General features: G+C 35.2%; 1 protein-coding gene and 1 long non-coding RNA gene across 4 annotated transcripts; one reads left to right on the forward strand and one right to left on the reverse strand.

The window, feature by feature from the left end:
- Positions 1-2588: 2588 nt before the first annotated feature.
- LOC105055084 (uncharacterized) lies at positions 2589-27641 on the forward strand. 3 transcript variants are annotated; one of them, XR_012135820.1, is made up of 8 exons: positions 2589-3382; positions 9011-9112; positions 11877-12195; positions 21228-21485; positions 23263-23834; positions 25254-26232; positions 27138-27342; positions 27439-27641. It is a non-coding gene; the product is annotated as an uncharacterized lncRNA (long non-coding RNA). The 3 variants fall into 3 exon arrangements; XR_012135819.1 differs by having other exon boundaries at positions 23263-26232; positions 27439-27640; XR_012135821.1 differs by having other exon boundaries at positions 2590-3382; positions 12056-12195; positions 23263-26232; positions 27439-27640.
- LOC105055085 (histidine kinase 1) lies at positions 3778-25564 on the reverse strand. Its single transcript, XM_010936797.4, has 13 exons — positions 25341-25564; positions 24141-24380; positions 23278-24048; positions 21109-21356; positions 17991-18150; positions 15871-15997; positions 13715-13804; positions 11447-11638; positions 11294-11363; positions 11086-11128; positions 8955-9095; positions 5341-6819; positions 3778-4372 (listed from the first exon to the last, which is right to left on the reverse strand). The coding sequence occupies exons 1-13, from the start codon at positions 25557-25559 to the stop codon at positions 4157-4159; spliced, it is 3996 nt and encodes a 1331-aa protein (XP_010935099.1). The 5' UTR covers positions 25560-25564; the 3' UTR covers positions 3778-4156.
- Positions 27642-27912: the final 271 nt, after the last annotated feature.

The raw sequence follows: 27912 nt of genomic DNA on the forward strand, positions 1-27912 counted from the left end.
ATGCACGAGCATCCAATATAAAAGTATACTAGTTTTTTATCCCACACATTGCTGATTATAAAATCACATCATTAATTATATGATAAAAAATAATTTATTAAAAAATATTCTAGATTAATAGTAAGAGCATGTCCATTCGAAGATCAATAACAGCATATTTTAATCACCTAATTAAATAGACATAAGTAGATTTCAATGCCATCCATTAATGACATAATACTTGCATTTAATACTGAAAACATTGTTAGATAGGAGAATCCTGATATGTAGCACATGAAAAATTAATTTTGATCTACATGGCATTTATGGATGAAAATTTATTGCTGACATGGATAACTTATTTGACTACTTCATTTTCTCTCACTTTCTACTTTCATATATATATATATATATATATATATATATATATATATATATATATATATTATATTACATCTATTTATTATGGATAAAATAAACTGCATTTTTGACTAGTGCAAGCACATCTGTATTTCATGACGAATAAAAAATTAAAAAAAAATTATGTAATAAACAAGACTATTTCCCTATAAACAAAATTGGTGAATCTTCGAGCAACTATACCTCGTAAATGACAAGGGACTACGCTTGTGCCTTCATCAAATCATTAAACTACTCGATTGTCAAGTTGATGGCCTTCTTAATAATATATTGTGATAGGTGAAATAGGCCTACACTAACTCCAAAGATTTTATGGGCAATTCCACTACAGCTCAATTTAAAATAGTGGTTTGATCTTAGGGTAATTTTAAAAGCAAGTCAAGCTTGAACCAAAATGCCGGTTGAAGACATGCTTTTTAACATTGCCAGTCGAGCTCAATCTTGTTATTAAGCGTATGCTTGTGACCAGAGAGTTCAAACTCTCACATCAAGCATATTTGACATCATTTTGAAATTGAAGTTTATATCCATGTTATTTATGAGATAGATAACATTTAGCATTTTTTCAGAGTCCTTCACCTAAGGCATCCATCGACATTATGAAGTACTGAGCTACCCATCATTCTATGCATGTGCTCACCTCTTAAGAAAAATTACATCCTAACTAGGTTTCTCCTTTTACAAAAATAGGAGTATGTAGCTGATGATGGAAGTATCATCGTTATGGACTTGTTTGGTTGACGAAAAGTAAAAGGAAGAAGAAATATTTTTTAAAATATATAAAAAAAATTTTATTTGGTTGAAGTTTTAAAAAAAGAGAGAGTGGAAAAAATATTTTTCATAGGAAGTCACTTTTTATATTTCATGAAAAATAAAAATTTATGGAGAAGATGGGTTTTGACACTTCCCGTAACATGAGAAGTGGTGGGATTTTTTTTTTTAAATATCCTTTTAAGATCCATAGCTAAAATTTAGTAAAATATCAATGGATGGTTAGGATGAAATACTGAATAGTAATATAATATTATATTAATATTATTCTAATATTTATATAAATATAATATTAATATTTATTATATTTTAATATTACATTAATATAATATTTTTATTAATGTTAATATAATATTTATATTAATATAATATAATATTTATATCTATATTAATAAATTTATTATATTAAAATATTTATATTATATTAATATAATATTAAAATATTCATATTATATTAATATGATATTAATATTATATTAGCATAATAAATTATTATGATCTAATATTATATTATAATATATTATATTATATTTATATTAATATAAATATAATATTTATATTTATATGAAGTTTATGAGAAAAAATATATGGTTTTATATCTACTAAAGGTATAATAGATATTTTATATAATTTTTTTAGAAAAATAAATACTCGTCCAAACATAAGCTATTTTATAATAAGTTACATTCTTATGGTCAACCAAACATACCAAAATCCTATTCTTAGAAAGTAATTTTCTGAAAAATTATTTCTTAGGAAGAAAAATTTTTCCTGCAAACCGAACGAGTCCTATATGATATTGTAAACATTGTTTTCTTTCACATAACTATGGTCATCCATTAGGATGACATTGTGGTTAAGAGGCCCCTTTAGCTTGGGCCATCTCAAATCCAAGCCCATACTAAGCTAAAATCCGAATCGGAACCCTCATAAATCTTGATCGGAGAAATTCTTTATCCACTATTTTCGGTGGAAAAAAAATACATCGCTTCACTGAATTGAACCATATAGTGCAATTAAATTTTTTCAATATACAAAAAATTATAATAATCAATAAGATACCATATAAAGATATAAAAAATTATATATTCTTCAGAATATCATAAAATAAAAAAAAATGACTATCATTATTTTTTAATATCTTATATAATTTTCTATGAATCTTATGACACTCTGAATAACATTATGGTATTATGTTGCTTGGTCTGGTATCCGACGATATTTTATTATTATGATATTTTATTATTATTTATAATATTATGATTAAATAAGAAAAAAATAAAATAAAAGATGATCACTTGAAAAAAAATATTTTTTATCATAAAATATTTAAAAAAAGATTATATTAATATTTACTCCATGCTACGTGGTTGATCCGATGAAGTGGTGCCCAACCTATGCGATGGATCTCAAAGCACCGCCAAAGTCGGCAAACGGCGGCTCCGTTTGTTCTCACCAAACGCTATCCTGTCCCCACTCGAGGCCCCACCTTCATCTCCTTCTCTCTCCCTCCCGTGCCTAGGTTAGCTCCGGCCAAAGCTTTACCTCCTCCGGCCGAGAAGTAAACTGGACGGGCATCTACTTCCACATCGGCGGGTGCTTACACCCCTGCCCGCCCCCGATCCCATTCATCTTAAGACCCCATCAAATCCGGAGCCTTCCAGCATAAAGGGCAAGGGCGGAGGCCGGAGCCTGTCACCACAGAATGCTACCAGAGGCCGTGCGATTGGGATCGGAGCGACCTCCATCACGCCGTCGGACGAGCCACGGAGGACGATGACAGGGTTGAAGGGAAGGAGTGGTTGTCGCCAGGAGCAGCGGATCTTTGTGTCGGCGGGAAGGGTCTCAACCTCCTGGAGGAATAATGGCGTTCTCTAGCCACAGCGTCACCGGCAGCTGGGAGTGGCGCAGATCTAACCGGAGCCAATCTAGGTTATGGGAGGGGAGTCTCTGCAGCTGGAGGTAATCTCCGTTAGTTTCCTCAAAGTTGACTCGTTTGACTCGCTAGTCACCTGCAAAGCGAGAGACGTGGCACGTAAAGAGAAGGCCTTCGTACGATGCATTATAGATGGGCCATCTAAAGAATATTTTTTTATTCGGGACATACCATGGTGCTATCGGCATTGCGAATAATAACTTCGCCAGGAGCTCCCACCCCCATCCGGTCTTCCTCGGAGCTCTTTCCATCTCCATTCTTGTGCCATTCCCTTGGGTACCAATACTAACCCCATCTTCCTCCCTGCTTAAGTTCTATTCTAAGGGACTCGATAGAACTTGAAACGAGGAATCTTTATATGGCTACGAGTACCTGTTGGATTATGAAGTTCAGTTTCCACATTATGATTTTTTTTTTTTTTTGGGCATTATTAGAGTAGATATGGATCACCTTCCCACTTGTAAGCCAGTTTATATCGTGTTTTCTTTTATCTCGAGATTAGATTTATCTTCCGTGACAACGGAACAAACAATTAAGCTGTAGGGAATATAATTTTTCAGAAAATTTATTCTTCTAGATTTTGGATTTTCTGTACCATGTCATTATCAACAATATCAAGACTATTATTATTTATTTAGAAGTTCATATATATGGAGTTTTGCGTTCAAAAGGGTTGATTGCTTTGTTAAAGAGACTGATCAAATCTGATGCAACATTCAAAGAAGCACGAGAAGAAGAAATAAGCGAATTGGCTGGTAGTGTTTCAGTAGCATTGCTAAGTACAATCTTATGAACAATATCTGAGTGTGTCAGCAAGAACCAACCATCAAGATGCCAATCTTTTACCACAGTTCCTCAACTGTAGGCATCAAAATTAGAAATTTTAAGTCACAAGAGTTCAGCGTGTAAGTTCTGCAGCCGTGCTTCTAATGTAATTGCTTGTAACTTTCTGAGATATTACTTGTTGCTGAAGGAATTTATGATGCTTTAAAAAATGTGGTCCTGAATAATTGAAAGCTTAAACATTTCTTTATAATGACAAATTCACTGTCAAACATCTCTCTTAGTCAGGGAGAGAATGGTAGATACCATCAGCTTGCTGTCAATTGGTTTTGTCAGATATGCATCCATCCCTACTTCCAAGCATTTGGCTTCATCAGATGACATTGCATGTGCTGTCACTGCAACAATTGGGATATGCAAACCAGTTCCTGCCTCGATATTTCTAATTGTTTTTGTTGCTTCATAGCCATCCAGCTTGGGCATCTGCAATTCTCATTGACAAAACCAAAGTTTATAATCTGCACTCCGTTACCAGCAGAAGAAATTAATTTAAGTATCTACATTTTTTGTGCTCTCAGCATCTGGACTTTTTGTTTTAAACAGTACCATATGTTCTTTTCCATTTTTAGAAGTACAGAAGCAAAGTTGATTGGTTCACATGACTAGAAGAGGAAATCACATTATTGGATCTTTTTACTCTGTTTCCAAAAAACACAAGCACACAAAACTCTTTTGTTCTCTCGAAGGATCTTATTTTTGATTCACATGTATAATCTTTCTTGAGGATTCCAGAAAGAGCAATATTAGAACTGAATATTGCTTTATTGTGAAGAACTGAAGATAGGATAATAGACATACCTTTTACATCTACAAACAAAAATATGAATTAGAAACTGGCTGGCTGTCTTTTGAAGATATTATTGGGAGAGTGTGATCTACCTTTTAGCTAGCTGCTTTAGGTATTAAGATTCCTAATGGATATTTGAAATTTTGACATGATAAATTTATCCCTTCTAGTATTCTTTGTCCTAGAGGGGCTATATCTTAAAGAAGGAAATGTAAAATTCATAATAACTGTTATCACATCACACAAACAAAGACAATATACAGAGTGATTTACAATCCCAAATTATTTAACTTATGGATTACCACGATTAGATCTCTGATCTTATCTGACTCTGGTATTAGCTCACAAGCAATTTCAATTTCTAGAGCACTTGTTTTTTGCGACATAGGGAGGGCTACAAAAAAGGGCTAAAACAAAACGGAAATGTTCAATCAATAATTCAGATGCTATAAATCTGAGAAAAGAGAAAAAAGCCAATAGGGAAAATTAAATAGAAAAATAGAAAGGTAATCAAGCAATCACATTTATAACCTAGGAAAAATAGAAAGCTAATAGAAAGGAAGGTTTTGAATGTGTAACATAATGCTTATCATGAGAATGATACCTGACAATCCATTAGAACCAGATCGAATGATGTATATTTTTGCAGTTCACTCAGTCCTTCGGCTACATCATCTTGATGAGTTGAATTTTGTCTTTTATTCTCTTCGGCACATAACATGCATTTTATAGCATCTACTGCCTGCATTCCATCACCTACAGCTATAACTTTGGCTCCTTTTTTCTCCAACATGGTCGTTGCAACTCTCTGTAGTATTGGGTTATCTTCGGCAAGCAGTATACATAAGCCTCCAAGAGGATTTTGGTCTGGCACTAGTGAACTTAAAGCTACACAGTCATTCTTATGCACACTATAATGCATATCTTGATTTTCAAGGAGCCTTGAACCTCTATAAGCAAGTTCGACTGACCTTTCTGTGCTCAGTTGTTTTTCCATTCCTTCGGCATGGGTATTACCTGGTGATGCCATGCTTGTTTTTGCAATCATTTTCTGTTTGATGTCTCCTTTGTTGTACAAAGTAGGCTTGACATTCCATTGGTATTCTTGCTCTATCACACTTTCTCCTCCATCATGCGGCTGATTCAACTTAAGAAAGGCATCTTCATTCCCAACCACTGCTTGGGGTTTTATGTCTTGCAAGTTATCTGTTATTGAACTGATCATGTTCTTTTTATTGTCTTTGTTATACCCATACCGACATGAATAATCCATGATTATGCCTCCATGCTTGTCAGTTTCAGTGAAATCTTTTGACATATTTATTAAGTTCTCTGTTTCCAACAAAATGTTGGGTTTTTTTATAATTTTATCCAGGGGAACTCTTTGAGTAGATATTTTTTGTGAATTAGAATAGGAAGGTTGATGGGATTCTGGATTTCTTTCTGTTATTTCTTCTTCACTGTAAAATGTATTAATTTTTGAATCTCGGTTATCCATATCTGATATGTCAGAAACATCTGAACTGATAGCATCAAAATGAATGGAATCCAAATCATGGCTTTCATGCAAGTCTTCGTCCATGCTTGAGTTTAGCTGATTACTACCTTTTTCGTTTTCAAAGTTTCCCTCATTTACAATGGCATGCAAGATATTGGTCATCTTGGTCTTGTATAATGGTTTGTTTATCATCAAAAAGTGCCCTTTCCGTCGCAGCTCCACCTTGATGGCGTTGGAGGTATCATGGCTTAACATCCATGCAAATTTTGCTTTTCCACGGTATTGATCTAAGAAGATCAGCTGCTGCTTCCATATGTTTGTACTTTGGTCGAGCAGTGATATGTCCACCACGATGAGGATATCTAGACCTCCCATTTTGTGAATACTGTTTTCCCTGGGAACAACTCTAATTCTGCTCAAGTTTATTGGTTCACTTGTTGACCACTGCATATTTTCCTGGAAAACTTGCTGAAGGATTTGTGTCAGTCCATTCCATTCAGATGCTTCCCATGTGAAAAACCCCTTTTCCCTCAACCACTGGGACATAATAGATCTGCTTTGCTTGCCATGTAATGCAAGCAAGACCTGCACAGTAACTTTTAGAGTTACTTTCAAAATGCTGGTTACATTGGGGACAACCTGGGATATATTGAATGTAGTTCCTGTAAATATTGTGGGGAATTTGCCTCTGTTGTATACTGTCATTAAAACTTTTGGAGCCAAAGAATATTTTTTCCTAAAAGCAACTTTTGATGTGTCCTAAAATAATGATTTTTTTTGTGAGTTAGATATTACAGTTCATTATTTTAGAGTTCTGCACATTTGCTTATGCTTTAGAAATTCATGAATCCATCAAATCATGAAATTGAAAATTCTACTTCCACTGGAATTTTAGTTCATGATTTTCTCCTCCCTCCTCCCAATCATCTTATAATTTTCTATTTTAGACTTTTCTCATTTGGACAACCAAACAGGTCCAAAAATAATTGACTTTCGAAATCTGAAAATTTTGAATTAGAAAGATCAAATCATCAGTTTAAAATTTAAAACCTCCAAACGCACCCTAAAATGTTCATTTTAAAACACAAGAAAAAGTAGATGGACGGTTCCATATGCATCTTCATCATCTTATGTCTACGTTACTATATATGTTGTATGTGCTTCCAATATTTACATCTTTTTGTCCAGAATCCAGTCATTCTTGTCTACCTCTATTTTCAGAATTGGCATATTCTTTTTACTCTTTCCTTCTTTCGCTTCTGAAACTTCACCTATAGATAACAAAAGGACTCCTAGCTAGCTATTTTGCTTTTGTGCTGTTGACACTGACCTTTTGTTTGTGACTTCTATTTTTGACCAGGCTTCGTGGTTATGATTATGGATGCAGTATGGTCTTTTAACTGTTTGTGAATGCTGCCCAAAGGAAGTAAATGATGGAAAAAGAGGGATTCAGCCAGACCGAAGAGGCTGAACACCCTATACAATCTACTATTACTTCTTTCTCCCATGTTTCTTCTTCACCTTCCTAGCCTCTTTTAGTCTCCAGTGTCTTGAATCCTTCGTTGTGTGCTTTCTCTTCTCTAAATATACCTTTATTTTCATTCTTCAGCAGATTTACCGGACAACAGGTATTGAGGTTTTTGGTGTTTGTATGATGCACAGGATTGAAGTGCCTCATGTTAAAATTTGCAGCTATTGCTTCCTTGACATGTATCAAAGTTAGGTCTTAAAGGTGATCCCCAGTCTAGACTAGTGCAACTTGGAACTTCCCAATCTCCTCATAAGTATTTCTTGTGCAGGACATTGAGCCCGTATCCGTGCCTTCAATACTGTCAATATTCATAAAGTATGCCACTATGTCAGCTTTATCAACTGACCTGTTAAAGCTTAGTTAGTAGTCATCAAACATTTTTTTACCAGTCCAATGAAAATTGTGTAGAATCATTTTATTTGCTCCACCATATCTGTTTTTCATTTTTCTTTTTCTTTTTTTTTTTATTTTGGATGTAGCTATTGTATCTGAATTAACAGGTTAGCATTTTCTAACAAATTGATACAACCTGTTTTTCCTTCATCTGGTGTTCTCCAAATCTTCAAATTTTCACTAGATAGATATGCTTGTTTGTGAGCTCAGCTGCTCTTTTTTTCCATGGTTTTTCAACATTTTCTTTTCCTACACCGCCCCCCCCCCCACCACACCCCCACAAAAGGAGAAAAAAAAAAAAAATCTTGTAAGCTGCTTAGCCCAGTTTATATTAGTTCTTGGTCTTGAACTTCCACTGGTAATCAAACTTGCCTGCTACTAAGATGTCATATCATTCTTGCTGCAGAATTGAACAGTTGTAGATTCTATAGATATTGATCCTACTCCACCTAAAAGGAGCAATAATTTCTATCTTGTTTTGTGTTCTCTAACAATTTAGTCGCATATAAGTCATATGCATACACAAAATGGACTTTATTAGGTTTGTTTGCATGTAATGCCAGGCAGAAGGAAGCATATTAGCATGTATATAACTTCTTGTGGTTGATTTTTTTTCTTCTTATTTGAATGGACTCAACCATCTTTATTCAGTTGTTATATAATTACTGCTTAGTGGTCAACAATCTTACTTAAAAAAAAAATGTTGGTATGTATTTTGTGGACAAAAAGTAGATTTTGATGAGCAAAATCAGTATGCTAGGAAGATGAAGAAGAATTGATGTATTAGACTACTTACCTTCAAACTATATTTGCCAAATTCTGTCTGGAAGCTATTTACAGTGCAATCTTCAGGCATCCCAAGGAGCAAGGACAACTGCATCAAGGTCCCCTGCCCATCCTTCTTCACAACATTTATTTCTCCACCCATCTTGTTTACCTACGAACCATCATAAGGTACAAACTTCAATATCTTCCATGAGAAGAAAAGTTGTGTTTCATGACAGAAGTAGAAATGAACATTTTCGTATGCTATTTTTTAAGTTTAACTTGCAAAGAAGTAGATCTTTGATGGTATTAAGACATGGAATACAATTCTCCATGCTTAAATAAACATTATTAGTACTTTTGAATTAGTGCAAATCTTTCTTTGGACTAGACCTCCGTGATTTTACAATCTCAAAATTCAACAGATTTCAAGACTCCAACATTGTATCTCCAAGATTATGTCAATTATTAATGATGAATCCTCTATCTGTTTTCGGTTTATGAGGTTTTAATGCAGAACACCTTTTTTATGGAAAATTTATGTCTATTTGTTGATGGCTTTCAATAATGTGAGCAAGGATTGAGGAGCTGGCCATGCAGTCCATGATGAGCAGCATTTGTTGTATGAACAAGGAACCGACACTAGACACTTGCAGTGTTGAACTGCTTGGTTAGGAGTGGTATCATTAGATGCCAAATGACACTGTACATTTTACTTTGTTTTGCTCAGTATCTAGCCATAAGGTGTCTAAGAACCTTTTTTATGTTATTTGCACGTAGACTCGTGGAGAGGGATTTCTTTGTTGTGGGGGGACTTGATGGATCTTGAAATTCATATATAAAATAGTAACTTATCAGCTTTCAACTAGAATGTATCCTTTAATAGTGATTGACTTGATGACCACAAAAAGTGCTTGAGTTGGAAATTTCGTCATTATTTGTCTTTCATATGTATTAACATGCATATACACATTTGTAATTAATTAAGGCTAGATAACTACAATAAAGTAATATTTTGATTTTGATGCATCAAACGTTGCACACCTAATTAGCAATTTTTTTTTTTTGATAAAGGCATTAAATCCTATGCCAAGATAAAATTGGTCATGCAACAAGGTGTATTGGCCAATATTTTTTTATCAACAACAGCATATGCTATACTGGCCAGTGACTTGCATGGGTACTGATACTAATTTGACTGCAAGTATTTGCTGCTACCTAATGATGGTGCTATTTGAATATCATCAATCTTCATACCATTTTGACAAGAAAAAAGGGTTGATATGAATGGTTCAGCCTTAATAAAACCTTGGTCCCCCACATGATCCTGAAAACCCCGATTTCAAGATCTCTCTCTCTCTCTCTCCCCCCCCCCTAGAGTTCTGATCTCCATCCCTCTTTGGCGTGCTGCATCTCAATCTCTCGATGAAGACCATCTCATCCCCTTTCCAATTTGCCTTCCATCATAGAAAGCTCCTGTTGCAAAGAACCAGAGCCCCCTGCCGCTCTCCTGGAACCATGATGGTACCGACTGCTCTCCCTCCCTCTCTCTCTCTCTCTTCCTCACTCTATCCTTCTTCCTCTCCCTGTTCAGGTATGCCCTGATGTGGTACGGTGCAGACATATACCATGCTGAATTGGTCGTTGGTCGGTACGATCCTTTGTACTGGTTCATTGAACCCTGAGTTGTAGGCGACGGTAGGATAAGCGACTTCTTACTACTTGGGAAGGCTCTTTCAAATAATTATTTTTAATGAAATACTACTCATAGAAAATGCTTTTTTGTTAAGGAAAGCATTGCTATTGTTGGTTGCTGTGGAATTGTTTTCCTCATTAAGAAGTGTTTTGTTAGTTCAGAGGTGAGATTTTGTTAAAACATACAGAATCAACTTTAAATCATGTTTCGGCTTGGATATTGGTAATGCTGCCTGCATTTCAGCTGTATCCAGTTTCATTGGATTAAATGATGTGAAACTCATGATTATGCTTGGAGTTTCTTAGTGAAATGGCAAAATTTGACAGTACTTCGTTTGGGTTTCCAGGGATTCTATGATTTGGAACTTCAGTTCCTTCCTTTTTTTTTTTTGAATCTGCAAAAATACTTTGGAATGCACGAATAATATTTTAATTCAAATCAGTCATGCTGGTAATGTTTAACTCACCAAGTTGCGCACAATGCACAGGCCAAGACCAGTTCCTCCATGCCTGCAAATGATGACAAACCACACACACAAAAAACATTCTTATAGTAGAGATACACTATTTCTTTAACCTGTGATCTCTGTACTTATTGAATGCTGATGTTAGACTCTATTGAACATACGGTAGTGGTAACAAAGTATGCTGTAGGGTATAGGTTAACGTGCTTACATTCGTGTAGTTGATGGGTCAGCCTGCTCAAAGCTTTCAAATACTGATTCCCATTTGCTTGGATCAATTCCTGCAAACAATTAGATTACAAGTCGCTAGCTTTGTCTCAAAACTCACTAGGAGATGGCTGACATGAGGAAAATAATTGCTTACCACACCCTGTGTCTTCAACTTCAAACCACAAAGTGATCTTGTCATTTTTCTGGTATTCCTTTTTCACAATACTCTCATGTTGCTTTGATCTGTTTCTGAGAGCGCATTGTGACATCTTTTGAGCTTCAGAACACTCAGGCCTACTCGAATGATTTGAGCCATCACACCATCCACGCAAAATAATATGGCCTTCTAAAACCCATTCAAATATGCTGTCTGTTAATGTTCTTATAAGTTTTTTACATTGAAAGGTTTGTTAGACTTGTATGTGGCCTTATAGACTAAAATAATAACAATGTTTTTTTTTTTTTTGTGATTTTCTGAGAATTTCTATGTGAAAAATGTCTTTAATTAAGTTGACCTATTTTGTGATTTTCTGAACGTTTCTTCCTGGAATGATGTTTGTTTCATCTTTTTCATTGAGATGCAGCAATCCACTATGTCGCTTCTTGGTTAGCTGGTTACTCTTCAAGGATTCAAGTATTTTGCTTTTAATAAAGTAATACCTTTCCTCAGGACAATTTAGATGATAAGATTTCTTGCAGCTTTACTAAATCTTCGTGATCCTAAATTCCCAATTGTAACATGTCACCTTTCTTTTGTTTGCAGAATGTCAGTGGCAAGTGCATCTTTCAAATTGTTCATGAACACATGAGACATTGTAATCAATATTTACAAAAGAATCAAATGATCATTACAAATTATTTGCTTCAACTAGCCAAGTAGCACTCATGAAGTTTATATAAACTGTAAAACCTTGAACTCTCTTCTTCTTAAATGTGTGATTTCTTACTCTTTCATGCGTTTTTCTTTTCCACATAAGTCTCGTTTACATAATTCTATCAGATCTCTAATGTTTCTTGACTGATAGTTATACTTTAGAGTTTAGACACTACTTAACTGAGCTCAGGTTCACTGATGGCGACTCACTTGACAATCTGACTACCAAAGCTTGTAAACAATGTCTCCATTTAGTATATTACTTGCTGATGTTTCCTACATGCATAATGCTTTTTTGTTGCTGTTCCATTCTCCATGTATTGACTGTATTAAAGATTGCCAACAATTTTTGTTGCTTGTCTTTTGCTTCTCTTATCTTCCTTTTATATTAGTTATCATATGTAGCGATGTTGTGTATTACTAATCCATCACCAGCTTTATAAGTTCTTGAAGAGTTGCTGTGAGATTCTGGTGCCGTGGGTCTTCAACAAAAATTGCTTGCTTTCACATCCAGTTGGCCTTGCTCAAAAGTTGGCATTTGTTCCTTGTGTTCTTGTTAAAAATCTTTATCCACTGGAAACTAAGAGAACAAAGATTTTTAACTAGACAAATGGAACTATATGAACCTTCTTACAGCACATGGACTACTGTGGATGTTTCAACAATTTTCTGTGGAACTCTTATACTCCCTGGATTTTGCCTTCCTAGATTTTAAAAATATGGTGAAGCAAGATGCTTTTACAAAAATATCGCTATGATTCCTGACAAACAACATGAACATTACAAAAAGTGTTATGCTAGGCAATCATGCGAAATATGGTCAAATATCTACTTATCTGAATTGGTTTAGCACAAATAATCATTTTACAGTATTATTTCTTAGTCACATAAAAAAGAAAAGGAAACTGGTGAAATCAAATTTTTATCAATACTATTAATGTTGATTCGAATTATCTTTGGAGTCTAATCATTATTTTTTGGGGGCAGGGATACACAGCTAAGGTCTGCATTGGAAATGCAGCACAGCATAGATTATTGGACTGTGAAATGGAGCTATGGGTCCTTGCTTATCTTTTCTTGGGGTTGAGTATTATTTTTATCTTGTTTGTTCTATGTGAAGCTGTTCTTTTTTTTCCCCCTTTATTATCTAGGACTTTTCTCGGATGAGGATGGAACATTCAGTAACTATCTTCTTTTATTTGGATAGAAGTTGGTAGAGGCTAGATAGAGTTAAACTTGTACATAATTATCTTGATAGGCCATGGGATTTGAATGTGGCCCCCTTAGTAAATAGAAGGAAACGGAAAAGTTGCCATGCATGAAAAAAAGCAGATAAAATTTGGAACTTCAAAAAATTATGTAACTAAAATTTTGCTGTTCACCCTCCAACTTTGTTTCATTCCATTATTCCCATCCTCCAGCTATCTTGCTTTGATGAAAAAAACATGTACCTCTTTGAGATGAAGGATGTCTCTATTTCTAAAAAAATTCTTGTATAGTTCGTCAATATCAAGAGTATATGCTCGTGGTTAATGCTGAGATACTTACCTGATGTGAACTTTATGGAATTGCTTATGAGATTGGTAAATATTTGAACAATTCTTGCAGAGTCTCCCCGAACTACTTTTGGCATGTCATCTGCAAAAAAGGGAAAATTAGGCACACAACAAAGTTATATGATAATGCAAATTGAGGCAGTGCCCCGAAAAATCAGAAGTTAATAAATGTGCAGCTAGCTATACTTTGTTCTTTTTATACACAATCTTTCAACTCCTTCAGTTGCATCTTTTGATCAGGCAAATAAAATATAATATGTAACATTGTATGTGATTTTCAAACTATCTTTGGCATCAAAAGCAATTTTCTTGTTATTTGTATCAGCACTAAGTAATGCAGCTCCCACGGCCAGGCAAGTTCATCGTCTGTTATTAAAAATCAGTTAATTGGAAGAGTTGTTATTTGTATCAGTTAATTGGAAGAGCTGTTTCTGTAGATTCTAACTCATACATAGTAACATTAGGGCATAGAAGAAGATTTTGATATCTCTTATCACATGGTCAGGATATTTCTGCAACACTTTTAATTGTAATTGGCAAGGTTTGAAATCCTATGGGATGGGGTTGTCCCAGATTTTTCATTAAATGAGACACCATATTGTCCCACCCCATCTTGACAGTGTTGTTGGGAAGGATCCCTCACGAGTGCGGAATACAGATCCTCCATTTAAGATCGCAAACACTGATGATGATGTCGATGCCACAATAGGAAGGAAGAAGAGAGATGTACAAAGAAAATCAAATACGTGGATCAGCCCAAGACTTACCTCCACGGAACATGCAAATTTCACTATGAAAGAAAGAACAAATACAAGAGATCACACCCTCTCAACTCTCATACATCAATCTCTCTGTCAACAAGTTGCATAAAAAAAATCCCTACAATGCTCTTAAAACCCCTAAGAAGACTCTCTGGCCGCTTCTAGCCTGTCTTAACCGTTACCAGATCCTCAGCCAAGCTCTAAGCTGCTACTTCTTGCCCACAGGCTGTCAGACCCCTTTTAAAAGCTCTAAACCGACTCTTGTTAAGATTCTGACCACCTGATCACCCCTGCATGCGTTTGCAGCCATCCAATCGCGCTCGCAAGCAATCGTGGCCGCTTGATTGCACAAATCCACGCATGGACCATGCATAGACCGCACGTGGACCGCTTGAGGTGCATGGTGGACCACACCTCACCCTCTCTCTTGGACCGCACGGTGTTCGCACGTCCCGCACATGGTGGGCTGCACGTGCTGAGGTCGTGCACTGCAAGCCGCACGCGTCGCGTGCTTGCACGTTGCGGGTCGCACGCTGCGGGCCTGGGCGCCCGTCTTGGGCTTCGCTGCTGTGGGTTTTTCTGCTGTGGGTCGAATTTCGAGGCACCAAAGCCTAACAAATGGTTTTAATCATGCATCTTGATAGATATCCTCTGTCTCTCTCCGCTTCTTTTTTTTTTCTTCTTTCTTTCCTTCTTTTTTTTTTTCTTCTATCTTCCTGCCCTTCCTTTGATTTTTCTTTTTTTTTTTCTTATCCCTTCTTTATTTCTTTTGCTTCTTCTTTCTCTTTCCTTTTTCCTTTATTTTTTTTTCTTCTCCCTTCCATTTGTTCTTTCTTTTTTCTTCTTCTTTCCTTTCAAATTTTCCTCATCATCTTTCCTTCCTATCTTTCTTTCCTCTTTCTTCTTTTATCCCTCTATGGATGGATTTAACTTTTTGGAGTCTTGACTCTGTCCCGGTCTTGTTTTCTCACACGAATTGGGTGGGATGGCTTGGATGCTTCCTATCCTATGGAGATTTAAAACCTTGGTAATTGGCTCAGCCTATGGTGATTTCGCCTTTTTGAAGAAATTATAAGTAGTTCAAATTTTTTGGAGCATGTACCTTTATCTCAAAGTTGGAAAAGTTTTATGGCACAATAAATAGAGAAAGTAGATGAGGCTGTTCAAGCCCATAGATTTGGTAATTTGAAAATGGAATAACTGAAATATTACTTTTGTGAAATTTTTTATCGAATCTGGTCAGAAATATTTTCTAACAGCTAACATGTTCAACTTTCATACTTTCTGTATCTAGTAGGACTAATTATTTTTAGATTATGATGTTTATTTGTTATCAAACTTTTATAAAATGTTTTCCAGAGGTCTAATTAGAAGTTGGTTAACATACCTGAGAGATCTAGTATGGTCTCCACATTATGGTTAATGCATTGTACTGAGAACATGTCGACAAGTCCTTCAAGTTCTCGCCCCAAGTCAAATTCTGCTTCTTCAAGTACTAACTTTCCAGATTCAACCTGCAATGACATCATTGACTATTATGAAATGACTCGTGTGACTCTGATTTCATCCTGGATAATATATGAGGACATTACCAGAAAGAATAATCAATAGTGAATGTGCATGGTATAACAGTCTTGTCTGTTGGTAATAATGTAAGTGGCAGCACTTCTTAACAAAAGGCTTGATGCATGTTCAGTATTTGAAAGCCGAGTTATACTTACCTTCATATATTGCAGAGACAACTCCACCATCAATTTTTTTTTATGAAGTTCCTCTTCTATTAGTTTTTCTTTTTCTTTTCTTTCTTTTTTTTTTTTGAGAATATGATGGGCATGCTGCCATCTGGGTTCAAACTTGGAACCTCTCCTCGGCACAGTCTTGAGGAGAGGGGTGCCAAACACTGGACCCAAATCTGTCACCTTTTAATTTTCCTTCTAAATTTATTTACATTGGCTTCAAAGAGCTCCCAAAGTATGCCTTTTTATTTATTTGTGCAGTTGTTAACTAGGGCTAGTTTAATAACTTCAATCTGTATATCTAATATTTCTTGATAATGGTTAAAGCATTTGCATTCATTAATTTTATAAGTTCAGGTGTTGCTTGGTCATGTGCTTGCTTGTCCTAGGAATCTCAAAAATACACCCATTTCCTAAGTGCACCTGCTGTTGATTATGGGAACTATATGTCTCTCTCTCTCTCTCTCTCTCTCTCTCTCTCCCCCTCTCTCTCTCTACACATATATGCATACACACACATATACTTGTGTATGTACATATGTACGTATTTACATACATATTTTGTGTATATGTATGTATATATATGTATTATGTATATGTATATGAACTTTGCAATGAGGGCAATAAAGTGGATCTTCATAGTTAAGAAAAATAGTAGGACAATGTATGCAAAAGTTCTGGTTCCATAATTGCAAGTTGAAGAAAATTTTGTAACAATGCAGTACCTTTTTTTTTTTCAATGAGAGCATGAATTATGCAAGAATCCAGATAATGGAGCAATCAGATTCATCAAAAATAAAAGTCCCCATTAAGAAACAGTATTATTTCAAGCTAGAAATCAAAAGGATTCCATTGAAAACTCAACACAGCTGTTACTCTCACATTACTTGTTGATATCCATACTGATTGTTTTTTCCCTGATTTTCTTTGACATGGATGTTTACTTGATCAATTGGTAGGTACCACTAAGGATTCCCTTTCCCCTATTTCTCTTTCTTGAACTGATTATGCATTGAAAAATCATTTGTTTTCTTGCCAGTAAGATGGTTTGTACCAGTTTCTCTTTCATTAAAATGATAGTATGATTTAGGATGCCTTTTTCGTTATAAGAGGGAAAAATTGCGGTGGAAATCATTTGTACCCTTAAGTGCTTCTAGATTTAGTCTGTTATAATGACAAAGGAACTTTTGGATGAAATAACATTAGTTCCCCAGGTGTAACATTGAAGGACGTCCAAAAGGTGCATAACTGTAGGCCTTCACTCCATTTTTTTTTTCCTGAGAACAATTTTCCTAAGTTCTTTTTTTTTCAAACAATTGATTGCATAATTGGAATCCAAAATAGAAACTTGGTTGCATAGTAGGTATGCTCAGTCTTTTAGAACTAAGTCCGATCTCCAGAATTAATCATGTAAAAAGCTTAGAAGATTGTGTTATTCTAATATGCTTTGCTGTGAAGCAAATTTAGTAAGTGGCTAGTAATGAGTTGGAATGAGAAAACAATAGAATTGAAATGATTATGAAGATGATTCATATATAAGATAAACAGGTATACTTGTATTCTTTTAATCGAGAATTTCAGAAACATAAGTTCTGATAATACTGTACTACCAAGTAATGCTTAGAAATGTGTACATTATGGAGCAACAATAATATAATGTATCAGGAAATATGTAGCTTCAACATAGAATACTAAAGTAATTTATGGTAAGTGCTCTCTCAGTTCTCTGTCTCTCTCAGTGGACCAAATTGATAAATTGAATTACTTTTACCTTACTGAGATCCAAGATATTATTCAGTAGCCGAAGTAAAGCAGTTGAGCACTTGCGAATCTGTGTAACTGTAGCAAATTGCTCATTTGTAAGGCAGTCATCGTATATAAGAATGTCCAATAACCCAATTACTGCAGCCATTGGTGTTCGCAGTTCATGACTGTAGGATAAAAGAACAAAAATTTTAGTAGATTTACAAAAAGTGAAGAATTAATCTAATAAACTATTACTTATTTGAACAACTAAGAGAGAAAAGAGTTTACAAGACAACAAACAGATTAAGCTTGATAATTTCTCGATGTCATGATATTACTGGAAGTAAAATATGTTCCAGTCAAGGATTCAGATCCCAGCGAGATGTCCCACAGAACATCGGGATGGGGTACCATCCCATATGTCAGGACAGGACCATCCCGCTAGCATCGCAGCATCCTGATCGGGATATTTTAGAACATCCTCTGTCTCAACTGTCGGGACGGGATGGTGGCACGTCCCATTCCATGAAAAAATCGGGACAGCCTCCGTCCCACGGAATTTAAAATCTTGATGCTAGTATGACCAGAACTAATGTAAAAAGGATGATCCATATTCAAGTGAGATAGAAAGTAACAAAAAATGGTAGAAATGGTGATAAGGTGCAAGAAGGATACCATCCAATAGGAAGGCATGGAGGTGAAACCCGTACCCAGAATATCGAAAAGCAGCACAGAAAAAAATAGAAAGAAATATGTGAAATGAAAAAAAAAAAATCTATCATCAGAAGTTTCTAGGTTATGTAGTGTGCGCTTGAGAGAGAGAGAGAGAGGCTCAATAATTTGGATCAGAAGTCACAAATTCAAGATTTGGTTATTTTCTTGAATGACAGAAGTACACAATTCAGCGAAATTCAAAGAATGGAGAAATGAATACAGCAAAATTACGGGCAAATTTAGTAAATTTCTGTAATGATTCACAAAATATTCTCAAGAAAACATGGATAACATATAAAAATTATGAAAAAAATACACCTTTTTGAAAAATGAAATAAAATAAAACTGATAGAAATATCCATAAATAATAGGAGATTTTTTTTTTAATAACTCAAAAAAAATTGTTACTCCATTGGATGAAGCTCGATAGTAGTTAAGACAAGCAAAATATGGGTAAGAAAAGTGTCTAATATTTGAAATATTCTCCTTGAACTGCTAGGAGTGAACATGCCTACATACATTTTACAGAAAAAGACAACATTCTAGAGAAAAAATTGCTATTTTTAAAACACCCTCATAGAAGAGGGATATGATCGTATCAGCATCTTTCCATGCATTTAGAATTTTGACTGTTGAATTCTTTGGATTTTGAAACCATCTAGAAGATTTGATTGGGAATACATTTCCAATTTAGAGAAAAATTGCTAGTTTTAAAATACCCTGATTGTAGAGTAAGATAATTGTATCAGCACTTTCCACACATCAAGAATTTTGACTGTTGAATTCTTTGGATTATGAAGCCATGTAGAAGATTTGATTTGGAATATATGCTCCTTTTGCATAGATTATAAATTGCTCATGTCATTCCTATAAGGTCATTGATGTTAGATTAGCAAATGTAGCAAATGATAGTTGGATTCCATTGATGAGAGGTAATTTAAAATTTTATGGAGTTCAATAAGCAAGACTTTGAATCTTTGGTTTCAGTTTTGTCTTGGTCAAATTTCTGGAGGTTTTGGAAGGATTTTTTGTGATTATGCTCCAACTCCAAGTTTTGGAGTTTCTGTCAAGGGAATCAGGAAATTTTCAAAAGAAGTTGGTAAAAAAGAAGAAAATAAAGAAATCAAGAAAAATATCACAAAACATTTCAAGAAAAATTATTACACGATTTTGTTTACCTGTGCAGTTTTAGTAGTTTTTGGCTAAAGTTAATACTATATTGAAGGTGAAAGTTTAAACAATACCAATAATATTGTATTAGAAAATACATATTATTTCCTGAGTAAACTTTAATTGTTCAAAATTCATAGTTTAGTAATTATGATGCTTTTAGTGCTTAGTGTATTGACGTCTTTTCCTTCATCATTATTGAGTAGAACTCAACTGTTATTGTTTTGATGATGGTGATTTTTAGTTGTTGGCATTGGTTAGCCTTTATAAAGTACTTGTCCTGTTCAAATCTCATCTGACCTTGACCCAAACATTCAGAATGATTCTTATAAATTAAATAGATGTTTTTAATAAAACATTGGTTATGCTGATATCATTGGAAACAGGCTGAAACACAAATAAAAAGGGTCAATTTCAGATTGTCTCTCACTGCATATGATGCATTTTGTCTAAAACATGTTGGCCTTACTGGTTTCAGCTGAAACTGGCCAAAACCTAAGAAATACGTAATTTTCAGATTGCCCCTAGCCAATACTGATTGGTTTCAGTCAACACTTCAGACCTTATTGATGAGAATACCACATCCAGTAGTAGAAAGCAAATTGGATAAACATCTCTCACTATAAGAGTTGCAAGTTATTATGACAAATTCCAGTGAGTGTTGGATGGTAACATAGGTTACATTTATGTGGTAACTACAAGCAGAATAATAGATTATTAATTATAAATTTAATGGGTACTCCCATATATGTAGATACAATGTGTATAAAAATGAAAAGCAATTAACCTATTCCTTTTATACAACATTATGTCTAATAGTACAAAAAATTTCTGGTACAAGTGAAATTGATACATTATCCTTTTAAAAACTGGAACATCAACATGTGTTCATTTTAAAAAAAGGAGGGAGTGGGGGGGGTGGTGGCGCGGGGTGGATTGGAAATTGCTTAACTACAAGGTAAAACAAATTTTAAAAGTTACATGATAATGGTGGTTGTGCATATTTCCATATTAAATGGTATTTTATGTAAAAGTTCATTCTTCCTCAGGACATTTAAGTGCTAATATTGCCATTTCCCTATGTCGGGTGTAGAAAGGAGCCTATGTATTTGCATGACCACTGCAGATTTTACCCTACCTGCACTTGAAGCCAATCCTCTAGCAGTCATGTGCAATAAATAATTTCCAGACCTTTTAATAGTAATAGGGAAATCATATTTGATATTATACTGCAAGATGATCATGAAACATCTAATCACCTCATGTTTGCTAAAAACTGACTTTTGTAGTTGCTTGATGCCTCTGCTCGCCTTCTTGCATCTAACTGACTTATTAGTTCTGCTCTGAGTTTCATTGCCTTTGAGACACCACTTGTCAGTATCAATATGCAGACACAGCCAATGGCAAGAAAGCAAATAGATGCAGATATCAGTATAACCAATGTTGTAAAGCCTATTTGGTCAACCTTTCCGAGTATGTATTTCCTTGGAATGATGATTACCCCAACCTGCAGAAAGTTTCAATTACAATAAAACTTTCATGGAAAGCTGGAAGCATAAATTGCCAGTGATGTCATCTTGTGCAACAAAGAAAAGAGACTGGCGAAACTTATCTTATAATATGAACCCTATTGAAGGTATGTTACACGATTTCTTTCTTCTAATTTGGAAGATTTTCCTTTAATCAGTCTTATAAACACCTATATCATACCACCAAAAACTGTAGTAAGAAAAGCCAATTTGAATCAACCAATTCCATCAGTTTATGGTACTTCATCGTAAACCCTTTCATGTTTTTCCAATCTTTTTGTTTTCCAGTCAAATGTACAGTATAGTTATTGTTACTTCCCCATGTAAAACATTTAAATAATAATGTCTACTTACAAACTATAACAAGTCTTAATTGGATACCCATTGATAATTATTTATTAGGGCCTTTTGCAAAGTTCATGCTCCTCATTCTCTTTCATAGGGATGCAAGAGGGTTAGGTTGGATGGTGTTTGGCACAGCCCAAATCTGATCCATGTCCGAATGGGACAAAAATTTGAATCCGAGCCTCCTCCACTCCAATTTGTGTTTGGTTGGATCAGGTTTAAGATTTATTTTAAAAAATCCATTAGGTTTTCTTGGATAAATCCAGTTGACAATAACCCAAAAAACAAACCATTGAGAGCGTGAGTAGATTAGGTTACTTGATTGTACCCTGAAAATGTCATGCAAGGAAAAAAACAAATGTGCCAACATATACACAATCTCATAACTTATTCTGTATAAGATTAATTGAGAACCATATTTAAGTTGCTTTGATAAAAGACAAGTTGATGATTGGTTACATAAAGTTATAACTACAGCACATTATTTACTTGAAATTTTTGGATGGTTGGCTCTATTGAGAAATGACATATTTTGTTTGCTTTTGGCTGTCTTTAGTTTTCAAAGGGTCATACATTATCCAATATCCTATCCAGATTTGAATTGGTCCAACTTTTAAATCTGAGCTTGAAGATGACTTTAATTTGGACCAGCATCGGTTATTTTCAGGTCGTCTCCAAATAAAAAGGAGGCAGTTTGATGCTCTTGCAGCCTCCTCTTGCACTTCTCATTTCCAACCTAAAATTCCCAGTTTAGAGGCAACTGGGCTTTCTCCTTAACTGGAAGTCTTTTAAGGCTGTTATCAGAGAGTTTTGTTTCAAAATAATGACTTTCCTAGGCTCTTTTTTTTTAAGAGAAGGTTTTATTTTTAGAAAGATAAGGTTCAAAAGAGAAAAAATGGATGATGATCAGGAGAAAGAACATGACCTTCGAAAATTCTGCTCGGAGCTTAAAACTCCGATTTTGTTTAAGAGCTTTTATGAAATTTCATGGGACAATGAAACACCTAATGTCATAAATCATAATGTTTTTTTATGAAAATTGTAACTTTTTGTCTCAAATTACATAAAAAGTTATGAAATATCATGATTTTGTGGTTCATGCGAGTGGCCCCTCAGTTTTTTTTCTCCTTTTATGCTTGTTCCTCCTTTTCCATTTCTTTTCTTTTATTACCTGGATAATTATTTTATGCTGTTTCTTTACATACATGTTGAAATAAAAGTTGAATCACTTGATATGGCTATTCAAACAAGGATACTTGAAGAATGTGAAGATATTCTGGTATAAAACTCCTCTTACTAACAATATAGTGGCAGTATTAAGATTCTAGCAAAATAAAAAGGAAATCGATAAGTAGCATCAAGATTGTTGTCACTGATAAGTCTCAGTTATTGATGTAGGCAATCTAAAGATGAAGAATGTACAATAATCTCAAAGGAAAAACTTTTGTCTTATCAGTGCATTAAGCCATATTATACCAGACTTTGCAGAAAAAGCCCAGCTGCATACCTTAGAATTAACATACAATTTTTGGTTTTCAGACTTGGAATTCTTACCAAGGGAAGCCTTGTCAGATTTAGGAAAAATGAATCTATGTAATATCGCTGATTACCCAGCAAGACATTCTCAGCATGAACTTCATGATTGATTGGAAACTTATTGCCATATGCTCTCTGTAACCACTCTGCTCCTGATCTTATAATATGATCTTCGAAATCAGTAGCCATCATAAGCTTCCGACCTGTTGTATTCCTCAATAGTGGAGCATCTGTAGATGTTGCAAGTACATAACCTTCCAATGAAGTCAAATACATGTAGCCACTGTGGAAGTCTACAAGTTCCTTCATCAGCTGACCAACGCTTTTAAGTGCTGTTGTGACACCAACGGCTGCCACTATGCTTCCTCCAGAAGGATGCCTGACTGGTAATGCTGCTGAAAGCAGTGGTGAGTCTGTAAACTTGCTCACGGCTACACGCCAAGAAGCAGCACCATCTTGTACTTCTGCGAGACCTGCAATCTTAATCAGATCATCTGGGGGAATTTGCCTCCGATCACCCTTTTTTTCACCAGTGACAGGGTCAAGTCTTTCTCTATACCAAATGGCAGAGGCAGGTCTGTCTCTAGGTTTGTGAATATGGCCATGATGTGCTTTTCCTTGATTGACTGATGAATTTACTAGTTCACAGTAGATGTAGAATGTAGTGTTGCTCCGGTGGTCTCTATGAAATGCCTGGACAAATCCATTTCTGTAACTTATGGTTATTGCATCAAGAGCTGTTCTGCTTGAAAAAAGTGCCCATGTTACATCCCTCATCATTTGGTGTAGCTGTCAAGATCAATGATACTAATTACTTTGAAATGTTTTTTATGGGAAAGCGATTTTGGAACAAAATGATAAATAATGAGTAATATATCGACCTCAGCTGGTTCCTGGGACAATGGTTTCTCATAATGACTGATGACATATTCGGATAGCTTAACTTGCGCCATTGTTATTTCTACAGTGGAATTCAGGATGTTCCACACTCTTAAAATGGGTCGCTGTAGAAGTTCATAGCGAAGGCCATAAGCTAAGCTATTTATAGAGTTCATTGTATAAACCTTTGTAAAATGCCATGTCAGCATGGTCAGCATCCCAATTAAAATAGCGAGCATGACCTGCAATTAGAAGAGAGAAGAATAGTAGGTATATACAACATGTATGTAATTTCTATAAAAGCATATTCATTTTGGTGCAATATAAAGACATTTGAATAAAAGTTGCTGCTGCCTTAAATTTCCCAAATTATTTGTTTACAGTTTGTAACACATTAGCAGCATTAATTGGGTCAGTGTTCTGTATTGAGCAACCACATCTTCAATCAAATTAATGATATGACACAATCATGCAAGAAGTCGTGTCCTCACCAATATCATGCAAAAAAGAGAGGGTAGGAAGGGAGGGAGAGAGAGCTCAGGCAACGTATTCATGATAACTTAGTCTTTATGCTTTTGTACTGTAACAAGCAAATTAGGAAATGTATCATTGGATGAATACATTGGTTCATTGGCAGCTTAGTGGCCAAATTCCTGGATCACACCTTTTGCACATCATACTAGGAATTAGTTATATAAAGATTATGTAGAAATTAGACAAGCCTCAAGTGTACCAGGTCTGTCATTTTACTGACAATTATGTGAAGCAACTTAGGAAAAGATGTAGGACCAAAATATTTGGCCAGCTGGGAACACTGAAATATATGGAAAATAAAGTGGACCCTCAGCATATGGGGTCACTATCTTAAATCTGTTGTTTTATGCTTCCAAAATCATGGAATTCTTTCTTCTTCTTTTTTTTTTGAATGCATTCTACTGCATTTCTGGATCCCAAACTGCAGTGTGCCTGCATCTGCATGGATGAAGTTTATTCACTAACAGTGGGTCACAGGCATGTGTCATGGAGTTTTTTTATCTACAACACTTGTGCCTTCCCAAGGAAGTAATATTTACTTTCCGATTCATAATGATCTTCTTCATTATTCCTTTTCCTAGTATTCAGTCTCATGTATTCATTTGAGGCAAGATATCCAAATTGTTTTCTTCCGGAAATCAAAGCAAGGAGCCAGCAAAATCCCTTACCATGATGGCCAGGCGTGCAACAAAGATGCTGTAGTAGGAGGAGAGACAGCGGGTAGTTTGGTAGTTGAATTCCTCTTCTTCTGGCTGCCCATGGATAATTTTCTTCTGTGGAAGGATGGATGTTCTGTTCTCTGTGCACTTGATGAAGGTCTGGAGCTTCTTGAAGAGCTTTGCCAATGGCTTCATCATTGCTGAAGGAGTCTGATGTGCTCCTGCCATGCTTCATCTACCCAGAACATGAGATAAAATATTCTGCACTACTAAATAGCCATTGTGGTGAAGCAATTGAGCTTTGTCTATTCCCACTTATTGAACATGGATTCTGGAGCGACTTTCAAAAAGCGGTTCTCTCATCTTATTTTTCTTCCATATTCTCTCGGCTATTGTTATTCTTTAGAAGTTGGCTGGCTGGTGGACAGAAATTTAAAATGATAGAGAACATTAAAATTACTGTGATGACCTTGACTAATCTTGGAAGTAAGTATCTTTTCTGATCCGACTTAATTTTAGTGTCAAGGGTGATTTTTGGTTGGAAGGAATTCTCTATTGGATGCTACATTAGGGAGTTCTGACTTGTTGGGTTAAGTTACCTGTGAACAAAGACAGAGAAAGAGCAAAATAACTCATATTTGTTGTCCAAAACTAAACAAAGATCGCATTGGATGTCATTATCATGTGGCCATTTTGATGTCTCCAGTCTATAGCTGACCTTGACTCCACAATCAGATGGATGTGCACAAGATGTTCAGCTGGAATACTTTATATATTTTTTGGTCCATTCAGTATGATTGGTAACATAGAAGATCCAACTACTTTCTGGCGAAGAAGACATACTACCATAGTATGGTAGCATCTGAGTATTTTTGGCTGCTTTAATGTTCTGAAAATAGAGGTACGGGACTGTAACTTTTCATTTTAATTCTCTTTTAGCAGCTCCTAAGACATGCAAACTATCCCACAAAACCTGTTGTAAATATTGTTGTAGCATCTTGTATTCCATATAGTTCATTCATTTATGATATATTACTTGTCTAATAGGATCCACTAAAACTTGATGTGAGCTTAACAGAACTCTCTATTCATTGTCTGCCTGGTATGTGTAGACTTAGCCATCCTCAACTGAGTTTAGACCGTACGATTCTGAAGAACAATCCTTAAAAAAGGATCTTAAACTTTGAATTAAATCTACTAGTAAGATTTTATGATCCTCAGATGTGGAATATGATTCTCAAATCATGTTTTTTATGTTTGGCTACTGATCGCAACTTTAACAAGGGATTGCTTTTCAAGGAAAAGATGGAGCTCAGATCTAGAAAAGAGATCTTAGCTTACATTTTCTTTTTATTGGAATAAAGTGCAAGTTGTCGGTTTATGAGCTACCCATCTGTAACATGATCCAGGATAGGATAAGATTGGATATGATGTCCCTGCCCACTTCAACTTTAGTCGGTGCCAAACCACTCTGCTAGTAACTTGGTTTTTTGTATTAAAAAATAAGTCCATCAAGAACAACAAGGTTGGAAGCTTCTTTTAGCTTTTGATGAAGAAACATAAGTGGGGCCAATGAAGCGAGTGAACCAGAAATCCACTGCTTTGCCAAGTTGCAAGTGCCTCAACCACTTGGGAAGCCAAGAAGTGGAGGCACTGTCTCTGGCAACTGTGATGGAGCTTTTTGGAACACCACTGGGTGGAAACGAGTTCATACTCCCATTTGTCAAACACTCGAATTATTCTCTCTGTCAATGTAAAGCTTATGTAAAACTTTACTTCTATTGAAGCTCTGTTATTGGCATCCAGGGATAAACTATTCCTAGGAGTGGCTTTGGACAAAAGGATATTTGCATTGTCGATGGCTACCAGCACACCACCAAAGTCTCTTGAGACCAATTTTTCAAGAGTTTTCGATCGACGCAGAATGATCAATTGGAAAATTTGCATCTTAATTACTGTCGACAAAAGCTACTTTGCTTTGCTAGGTTGCAACGGCTAGGTGAATAATACGGTAACCCTCGTTCTTCGAAACAATTTGTATGATTTAGGTGCCAAAATGTTTTGCCTTTTTTTTTTGCTTTGGCATGACCCTTATTCTTCTGTGCAGGCTCCTGTGGATGGTCATGGTGAAACTTGGGGTGTACAAATGATTCGGTTAATCGAAAATTGAATAATTATTTTTGTGTTTGGTTTGGATTTTTTTTGAAAATTTCAGTTTTGGCTTATAACCAAATTGAAATTTTTTTAATCGGTTCGATCTTTGATATTTTATTTAATAATTTTGATTAATCAAAAATCAAAATTATTTGATTTTTTTTTAATTTAATATTTATATTTGGATTAAATATTATTTGAATCAGGTGATCCAGTTAGACTGTGCCAAATCCCACGGTACATAACATGCCACATTACCCCTTGTATTTGATCAATTTTCGATTGCACGCCATCCATCGTGCATATGTTCCATAAGAATAGATTCCTGCTTTGAGTTCAGAGTAGTCCATTTTCAAATGTTAATATTTTAAAAATATATTTGTATAGATTTTATTTTATTTTTCTTTATTTCTTTGAGGTCTCATTT

This window comes from Elaeis guineensis, chromosome 12, assembly GCF_000442705.2.
Source record: "Elaeis guineensis isolate ETL-2024a chromosome 12, EG11, whole genome shotgun sequence".
In the NCBI taxonomy this organism is placed as follows: Eukaryota; Viridiplantae; Streptophyta; class Magnoliopsida; order Arecales; family Arecaceae; genus Elaeis; species Elaeis guineensis.